General features: G+C 29.6%; 1 protein-coding gene across 2 annotated transcripts in view; it reads right to left on the bottom strand.

The window, feature by feature from the left end:
• Positions 1–2,836: 2,836 nt before the first annotated feature.
• The window catches only part of LOC145335008 (bone morphogenetic protein 1-like), a 50,635-nt gene continuing 43,174 nt past the window's right edge, over positions 2,837–10,297 (bottom strand). For both annotated transcript variants that reach the window (XM_080180678.1, XM_080180679.1), the window contains exons 26-32: positions 9,380–9,450; positions 7,586–7,649; positions 7,057–7,121; positions 6,816–6,889; positions 5,734–5,836; positions 5,528–5,601; positions 2,837–5,110 (exon numbers count right to left, since the gene is read on the bottom strand). In XM_080180678.1, coding sequence (XP_080036804.1) covers positions 5,070–5,110; positions 5,528–5,601; positions 5,734–5,836; positions 6,816–6,889; positions 7,057–7,121; positions 7,586–7,649; positions 9,380–9,450 — 492 coding nt within the window. In that variant the 3' untranslated portion in view covers positions 2,837–5,069. The remainder of the gene's footprint in view (positions 5,111–5,527; positions 5,602–5,733; positions 5,837–6,815; positions 6,890–7,056; positions 7,122–7,585; positions 7,650–9,379; positions 9,451–10,297) is intronic.

Genomic DNA, 10,297 nt, shown 5'->3' with positions numbered 1-10,297 from the left:
AGTGCGCTAAATGAACTTTTCTTTTTGGATCACCCTAATGTTACCGACTGTGAAAAGTTAACGTAAATTTTCTAATAAAAAAAAAATTATAGCTTAAAAAGTAAAAAATTACAGCCGTTTGAAGTTTTAGTAAAATAGGATAAAAGAACAAACTGATAGAAATTCTTTATCAAACAGATGTCACGCATAAACTTTTTTTTCCATATAGCTCAAATATTTTTATGTGGCAGCTGATTAAGGTCTGGAAAAGGGTCCGACTTATTAAGGGTTAAGAAAAGGAACTAGTATAGGGTAGCGCCGTAAGGTTTAAGTAAGGGGGAAACATCTATATGAATTGGATACTCTGTCTCAAATTATAATTTGTCAGTGTACCCCTCCCCCATCAACACAATTGGTCATAAATTTGCCTGAAACAAAATTAAATAGTTCTTTAAACTTTTCATATTGTCACTTTCCATATATTTTGTATTGTTCTTATAGCTTTACTATACAATTGGACGTAATTGTCCTTGTTTTTATCTATAAATTATCACATTTGAAATTAGTGTTCCTTTGACTTCAGGAAAGCGTTAGATAATGAAATATTATAAAAATTTTAAATATTTCAAAGTTAACAGGTAACTTGTTTTTCCTTTTTGACCCACGACTGTGGCTCAACACGTAGCGCATCCACTCGTCGTCGGGAAGGTGATCTAAGGTTTCTAATCTCGGTCCGACACTGCGTCATAACTAAAGACTTCTCAGTACCTAATAGTTACTTTATTAAGCAACATTTAAAAGACTAATTTAATTTATTCAATAGATATTTCTCTTGGTTACTAAGTTTTAACCCAACAAATTTTAAACATTCAGCTTAAATATTTATGAATAAGACCAAAGTTCGAGCCTTAAATATGAAATAATTATCATGGATGTTTTAAAATATAACTAATTGATATTGTAATTTCAGGACCACTTAGATAGACGTTGTCAATAAATCTATACTAGTACCTGTTGTTCTTGATCCTGGCCTTGGCTGCTTGTCTCAAGTTGTTGATCTCAGACTTTTTTAATTAGTAAAAAGTCAAAGCATGACCTCTAAACCACTATGGGCATGACAACCAGGGGCGTCCAAGCTTTTTTTTGGGGGGAGGGTAAAAATTTTTTAAGGGGGGGGTAATTCGTTTTTTTTTTGGGGGGGGGGGTAAAATGGCGCGCGAATCGCGCCGCAAATTTTTTTTACCCCTCCCAAAATTTTTACCCCAGGGGTAAAATTTGCTTGGGGGGGGGTAATTACCCCCCCTGAAATCTGTTGGCAGGGATAAATTTAGTTTACCCCCCCCAAAAAAATTTACCCCCGGGGTAAAATTTATTGGGGGGGGGTAATTTAAATTTTATCCTTATAATAAAGTAACAGGATGTTTGTGTGTTTGCGTGTTTGTGTGTTTGTGTGTTTGTCTGTACCGAAGGATCTCGCTAACCGCTGAACCGATCGGGTTCTCCTTAACAGGGTAGCTTCTCATAGGTCCCGGGAAGGTTTATAACTATTTTGGGGGGGGGTACCACCACCCTCCCTACAGAAATTAAATTTTTTTAAATTTCTCAATTTTAGAAAGAGAGTTCAACGAAAAACAAACATCAAACGTAAATTTTTTTACTTTTTCTTTTAAAATCTAAAATAAGAAATTGAATTATTAAATTCGACTCTCTCCTCCTCAAGTGCCCCTAGAGGCCTCTAGGGGCGTAGCCGCTAGTCCTTATAATTAAGTAACAGGATGTTTGTGTGTTTGTATGTTTGTACCGAAGGATCTTGCTAACCGCTGAACCGATCGGGTTCTCCTTAATAGGGTAGCTTCTCATAGGTCCCGGGAAGGTTTATGACTATTTTCTTGGGGGGTGGTACACCCCCAACCCCCCCAAAAAATGAAAAATAAAAAAAAGTTTAAATCTTTTTAACTAAAATTAAAAATGAGGGGGGGAGGGCAACTCCCCCCCCCCCCCCAAAAAAAAAACATTTTTTTTTTTACCTTTTCTTTAAAAATCTAAAATAAGAAATTGAATATTAAATTCGACTCTCTCCTCAAGTGCCCCTAGAGGCCTCTAGGGGCGTAGCCGCTAGTTAGATATATAGTATTAAAAATGCGAGTGAAGCGCGCAAAAAATTTTTTTATTAAAGATTTTTTATTTTGGTGGGGGGTATTTATTTACCCCCCCAAAATTGTTTGGGGGGGGGGTAAATACCCCCTCCTAAATGGTTAGGGGTGCCTACGGCACCCCCAGGGTAAGGGTAAATTTTAAATGGGGGGGTAAAATGAAAAAAAATCGTTTGGGGGGGGTAATCGCCCCATTACCCCCCCCCCTTTGACGTCTATGCCTTACCCAACTTCATTTTGCCTTAAAATTGAATGTTATCAGTTAAATGTAATCTAAACTGACCCAACACTTAGTTTTACTTCTGCCTTGATCAACTGAATCAACACGGTAAAAAAATATGTAAAAAATGAAATAGAGAATTAAACTTATTCCTGAAATTGCAATCCACGTTTTTAGTAAATATTTTCTGGGAACATCTACAGCTTAACTCAGAAATTGGCTTTAAAGATATATCTCTTATAAGTAACAGTAACAGTATGTCTGTCTGTGTTTACCTAAGGATCTCGTAAACCCCCACAAGATAAATCGCCCTTAGGATAAACAAACCCAACCTCCTTTTACCAAAATAAATCTTTTTAAAATACTTATTCCTCCCTTTACTCTCAAGTGCCCATAGAGGCTTCAAGGGTGCGTAACCGAGAGTTAATATTTCCAGTGTCTAAGCAATATATAACATGCTTTGTCTTTAAAATAAATTAAAATGTTTTTATAAATTTATATTTCTTATAATAACATACAATTTTCAAATAGATAAACTATCATAATCATAATAAATGGGTATTTCTAAGCAATTACTATTCTTTTGGTGTAAATAAATTTATTTTTACCAAATAATAATTATATTGAATTTTACCTGGTAAAATAAAAGTTTATTTTCTAGTTTTATAATATTCTTTCTAAATAAGAATGAGTAAAAATGAGAAAGTATAGGATCATTATGAAGTTGCATTGAATATTTGCATTATTGACAAATGTAATTCTTAATGAAACACACATTTTAAAAATTTTTTTTGCATTTTTAAAGGAAATAGAAATAGAATAAGGTTATCTGGAATTAACTTTCATGGCTCAACAGCTGCAGGAAAATAAATGTTTTATAACTGATATGGCAATCTGCTTTTTCTGAAATATTCTTAAATAAAGCACCCAAATGGTTTATTTACGACTGCAGAGCCCTGAAGCTTACAATTTATAATGAAAATTATAACTTTGTGTAGATAACTAAATTGAGCAAAAACTTGACACAAGGGTAAGTTACTGGGGAGTACTGGTAAGCCAATTATCTATTTGAAATAATTTTCCTTAATTGATCTCGTTATTCTTGAGTAACATTTTTAAAATTACACTTAAAAGACCATCATAGATTTCATTTTCAGTCATAAAGGAACTTTTACTTTTAGATTATAGATTCATGCTAAACAAATAAAAGAATATAATAAAAAAAATTATTTTATATATTATAGGATATTGAAAAAGTTATTAATTTTTAACATATCTATAATGTTTAAGAAAATGATTAACATAATGCGTGTGTAATTAATATTGGCACTAAAATAATAAATTGGCAATCAGTTGCTACATCAGTTTGAAATACGTGTATTTGGAGAGCTAATGTAATATTAGTTTTATGAATTAGAATCTTGTAGTATGCTCTGAGCTTTATTATTTATAGAATTACAAAACTTTACAGCCCTGTATTTGTAATAACAACCTAAATATGTTGTCCTTTACGTATAGTCGACATAAAAATATCAATTTTGATCTAATGTTTAATGACATGTCGATTAAATGTCATTCATAGTCATATGGTCACTTTTATTGAATATTAATAAGTAACTAAAATTATGTAAGGAAGACTGGAATAAGATACTATTTGGTCATAATTATGTTTTAACTACTCACGGAATAAGGGATAGAACAATGAATTATAAAAGAATCTCCCCCTCCACCTATAATTTTCTTCTAGTAGCAGTAAATGTAACTGTTTTTTTATTAAAACTATTGTCATTGTCCTCTCCCTCCCTGTTTTCTATTAAACTTTTAATAAACAATTATATGATATTTAACAAAACCATAAATCATATTAATACATATATTATTATTTTATGCAATAAAATCTTAAAATACTTTATATAAATTATAAATGTTGGTTAAATATAAATATGTATTTAATGATTATAACTTATTTCAAGTAAATAGATTATATATTAATAATTTTAAGGAGCTATAACTATTATGAAATTGCATTTTGTTATTGCATTTCTTATCTACATCTTTATTTACATATTTATAGATAATCTATAATCATATAGATGTAAAGATACATAACACAATTGAGCAATAATAAACATTTTACTATAAACTAATCATAAAATATATTTAGGAACAATCATTACGGTTTTGTAAAGGGATGAAAAGCAAAAACAAAACAATAGGGAGCTTAACTTATATATTATGTAAATTAAAATTGTTCATTCATTTTAATGTTTTTATTAAGCTTACTATCGGGAAAAAGCTAAAATAAATTGTTTGATTTTGTACTGGAAGAAAAACACTTTACTGTCATATTTATATTTTTACTACAATTTTATACCAACTATAATAAATGCAAAATTTTGTCTGTGTTATTTGTAATTACTTATTTTTAGGAGTAGACCTTTTGAAGAACACAAATTTCTACATGTAGCACTGTAAAATGATGAAAAACAGGCCATTCTCAGCTGATTTGCCAGAAGGTAACATACCAGCAGATTTTTTAAAGGCATGGTTGCAGACAAGGTGATTAATAGTTACTAATATTTGTAATATTGTAAACTATTGTAAAGAATTCAATTTTATTGTGCTTTTGTAGACATCAAGCTCCTTGCATTTACTTTGGAGCCAAATGCTTATCTCATTTGATCTCCTTGGTTTACAAGTAGCTTGTTCTCCTTCAGTCATACGGAATCCATGCTAGTCGAATTGGCAAATCTCTCGCCTTGAAAAAAAATAAACAAAATTAGTTTTCATTAAACCTTATGCCTTTTTTGACATAAAAAAATAGCTTTTCTTTCGTATATAAATCATTTTATTATACTTAAAGCTAAAAAGATAGAAAATGGATTGGAAAGATAAAAAATACACACAAACATCTACTTTTATAAATAGATATTGGATTATAGAATGGAACGTGTGGAAAGGCTTTTTTGATGCCTTTGTCTCCTTGTGGTTTGTAACAGAATTCATAGAAGTGTTGTCTAAATTATCTTCCTTACTACAGGTGATAAATGTATAGATATTTCAAGCGTTACTCACATACTTTTTGCCTCAAAGAAACTACCTGTATTAGCTTTGAAGAATATAATTTACAGTTTGACTACAACAAAACAATTAATATAACCTTAATAATTCTTACCAATAGATTCACAAGTGTGAAAATGAGCATGGGGAGGTAACATTGGATGCTCTCTGCGCATATACTTCTTCCTTCTAAATTATAAAAATTCAATTTGTTAAAGCAATTAAATGTTTTTTATGCATTTTTGGGAAAAAAATAAATATAGATAAATCTTTGGCATTTAAATAGCGAAAAAATCTGTAAAAAGTTTTAAAAATATGTACCTGTATCTTCTACAGTAAATAATAACAGCAATTGTAGCTAGTGAGAGAACTCCCATGACTAGAGCTACCAACATAAACTCATTCACCTCTGTCTCCTTCACACCTACACATTCATATTAGTTTTACATTATTACAATATACGAGATAAATATCAGTAGCACAGCTATTAGAAAACAAGAAAATTACTAAAAGTCAATGTTTACACAAGGAAAATGACTCGTTAAATCCGGATTTCTAAGCCATAAAATAGATTGATAAACCATGTTGCTACTTATACAATAATACATTAGCTATGGACACCAATCAAATAAGTTCCACAATCGTTGAAGAATGTTTTAAGTTTTGGGTACAAAATTCCATGTACTTATTAAAGTTGATTTTTTGGTCAGGAATGCAAATGATGTTCCCCCAGTAATGAGGAAGAAAAATTGCTTAATTATTACGTAGATTTATATTATTCGGAGAAAATTTTAAATCTTTGTACAACCTAATCAGAAGAATGATGCCCTACTAATAATTTCAGAATGAGTTTGAAAATTTAGGAGTTGTATCTTTTATATTAGATTACCTCTCTATCAGAGAATAATAATGTGTACGGGGATAATATTTTTTGTATTAAAACATTGAAGAGGTAGAAATAAATGCAATAAGTTTTATCAAATTCAAAAAGGCAATTTTCTTTAAAAATTTATTAAAAATTTGAAGAAGAATAACAACTCTACAATTTACACTTTAGATTTAGTACACACATATTGCATTTACTATGGGAGGGAAAGGATACCTGAAATAAAAACTATTTACCCTAAATTTTTCTGCAAGTATAAACTGACCAGGTAAATGAATGTAATGCTTTATTGCATCTAATTATACAAAAATGGCATCATGTATCACAAATTAAAATGATAAAATTTTAATCTTGACTCGCTGAAAGAATTAATCAATTTTAGCCATGAAATGTTCGATAATTTACATGATATTAAACTACTCTACATGGAACTGTAACTTAATTTTATCTAACATTATTGCTTGTTAATTGAATAAAAATTGAAAAAAAGAAAAAAAAGAATTATTATTTTGCTCACAATCTTGTTCATCTGAGTTATCATCCATTTTATCTCCAACTCCACAGTTTGACACGTGGTTACACACCAAATTCCTAAAATATTAACAAACTTAATACAATCATTAATCAAATCTTTTTTTTAAGTTAAACGTGCTCCCTTCAGATAAAACTAGTAACATTCGGAAAATTTAAGTCTAGGGTAGAGAGCCATAGATAATACCACTGGCCCAAAAATGTGATTTTGACAATAAAATGTTTACCTTGAGATACAATGTCCAGTTGATCTACACAGGAAATCATTTGCTCCCGTACAACTTGGTCCACTCTGTGAATTAAAATTACTTATGAAAAAAATAATTTAATACACCATCGGCAGAAATGGGTGGGGGCGTAAGTTAAAAAAATAATAGAAAAAGAAAGGAATAGTGTTTATCTGAAGAAGATAAAATATAGTCCAGGTGGACAAAAACAATCCTTTTTTAGTATAGACAGTTAAGATTTTGGTTTTTAACACAATAAATTTTATAAAATAGTGCTCTCTCTCTGTTATATCTTATATTATAAATGATAAAAATGTATTCTTTAATATCTAATTCTTCAGAACTTTTTATTGCATTCTGGCCAAAATTTTTTCTTTTTAAATGTTTAATGTTTAAAATATAATCTTCACATATGATTATATAAAACTTTTTATCATATACTCTACTTGGTATTATGGTTTAAGGTAAGAATTAGGTACTTATATAGGAACATGGTTATTCATATTTTTCTAAGAACTAAATACTTTACCTTTATTTCAGTATAAATTGCCTTGAAACCTTTAGCTCCAACAGCTTTGTCAGCTAAATAAAACCTAAACAAATGTAAATGTCCATTAAAAAAAATAATCAAGCTTTGATTGAGTTTTAAGAAAATTTGGGTTTTCAACAAGATGGAAACACCTGATGGACAACCAACTTTTTCCATGCACGACACTTGTCTAAAAGTTCTATTTAGGCATAGTAATGATTTGATTGGTCGAAGCATGTCCTTAATCTTATTATAAATCAAGCGACGGACAAAGCGTCAGTAGGTGCTAGTTTTCGCAAAATATTTCTCTTCTTATTTTTCTGTTTTGAATTTTAGCATTCACTATGATCATATGCAAAATTAAGTAGGTAATAAACCCCTACTTCGTGTTATATAGACAGTAAAAGAATTATTTATAAAATATGTATTTTACTTGATCCACTGATAAAATTGTGATTCTTTCATAATAAAATATGTTTCTGACAGATAAATCAAATTCTTTTAGACCAGGGCTTGGCAGCCGCATTCAGCCATTCGGAAACAAAAGCAACCAAGTAAGCTGCAGTTACACCATCCCTCGAGTTTTTGTTTAGTTTAACAGATTTTTCATCTTGACATTTTTTCATTTGGTTTTTATGAACGATGTGAAATTGAATTATGTTTAATAAGATATTAAAAGAAAGGCCACATAAGAAGTTGGACAGCTAACATCCCTGCCAATTCTTTTATTTTTCCTACATGAAAAGTAAAACTGTTTTGAAGGAGATTGTGAACTTCAAAAATTATCTTGAAGGGGGATTAGTCAATAATTTTAGCCGTTTTAGATATCTTGAAACCAATCATCATAACCCAAAACATAAATTTTCTTCCATGGGAAGGAGAGAATGAGATCCGTTCAATTAATTTACAACCCTTTAATCAAACCAGAATATTGATTAGCTAATATTTTAAATTAATAATTTTGGGGAAGGTTATTATTTGTAAGCTGTCCTATCCTTAAATCCCTGTTACATCCACATTTATTTCTAAGTCTGTGTCTTTTAATCTTATTGATGGTTTATGTTTGTCCGGAGATATAAATTGAATTACTTTCATCTTTCATTTTCAAAATGGATATAAGTCATATTACATAATTCATAATATTTCTGTCTTCTTCAATATTATGATTTTCCTTCTTATTGTATCACACTGCTTCTTAATATAAACAAGACTTTTCAATAAATAAACAAATTGACCATTAAAGTAGAAAAGCTGTTTTCAAGGTAAAACACAAGTCAACAAAAAAGTCTAGTTTTAATTCAAGTTATTTAAATTTTATGAATAAAAACATTCTTTTTGGGATATTTTGTTAAACTTTAAAATTTTTCTTAGACCCCCCAAGCGTTCATAAAACTTATCCAATTAAAATAATTGTCTTATTTTGTAGTGTTGGACAAATGTTACAAATAGCTTATTATTTTCAAAAGTTAATCTTTTGACGTACTCAAAGCATTTAATAACGAACATCAATTTTAAAATTCCACTTAGAGATATTTTGTGGTGTTTGTTTTATGTATAAAACTGGATTTGCTTAGAACTGAATTGTAATAATTGTTTTAATAAAGTTGGATTCTGCATTAATTCAGGTGGCTTAAATTAAGGCATGCAAATTTTATTTCCTAATATCTTAGCATAGTTGTTAAAATGATTTGAAATTTGTTAGAAATAATTCTTAAAAGGGTTACATTAAAATGTCTTAATTGTATTCAGGGGCGACAATATATAAATTACTAATCCATAATAAAAAATACTTACGATAATCTTAAAACATTTGTATCTGAGATAATCTCCTTATATTGATCTAGGGTATCTCCACATAGCTCTATAATACAATTATAATAATATTCCTTATTTAATATTCATAACAGACGTTCAGCAGAGAGAGAGAGAGAGATAGAGAGGTAGGAGAGCAAAAGACTGTAAATTATTAAGTTTTTTCAATTATTTTTCTTGTCTTAAACAACTATTTCATCCCATTAATTTCTTGGAAAGGTTTATTTATTATAAAAGCTCCAATTTTAATGAACCTAATACTACCTATTTTAAGAAAAATTTTAATTAGAGCTGACTTTGGAAATGTTTTTTCAATAATCCTTTTTTTGCAAGCAATATGCACATGCTAGTAAAAAAATTGCATAGATCCTTTATTATTGCTTTTGCAATTCAATTTACATTAATCTAATTTTGAATAAATGCGTTTGAATATGTTCTAATATATACAACTTATCCAATTTAATCAAGGATGGATACGGTCGTTAGTAGTCATATTTCTTAAATGGTAAGGGAAGTAGTGTAGGTAAAAGGAAAAAATTGGAAAAATGAAAAAGGAGAATGGATAAGAAGAGATAAAAAGGAGAGAAGAAAGAAAAAGAAGTACAGTACAAAGTGGAACACAGTAATAGTGTCTGACTGATTATGACGTAATAAAAAAAATTAGCCAATGAGAGGCCATTATTGACCAATGGTAAAATTTATAGTGGCCTCTCATTGGCTAATTTTTTTGTTACGTCATAATCAGTTAGACACTTTTACTGTGTTCACAAAGTGTCTGGAGAAATCATTGATCTGTCGGAATACATATGGAGCACTGTACTTTAAGAAAGTCACGGTGCAACATACGTACGGTAACATCACAGTTATAAAGTAGCAGCTCGACTACTAAAAACAAGAATA

The sequence above is a fragment of the Acartia tonsa genome, chromosome 13 (genome assembly GCF_053477335.1).
Source record: "Acartia tonsa isolate MP-2025a chromosome 13, ASM5347733v1, whole genome shotgun sequence".
In the NCBI taxonomy this organism is placed as follows: domain Eukaryota; kingdom Metazoa; phylum Arthropoda; class Copepoda; order Calanoida; family Acartiidae; genus Acartia; species Acartia tonsa.
This window is presented reverse-complemented; position numbering and strand designations above follow the sequence as displayed.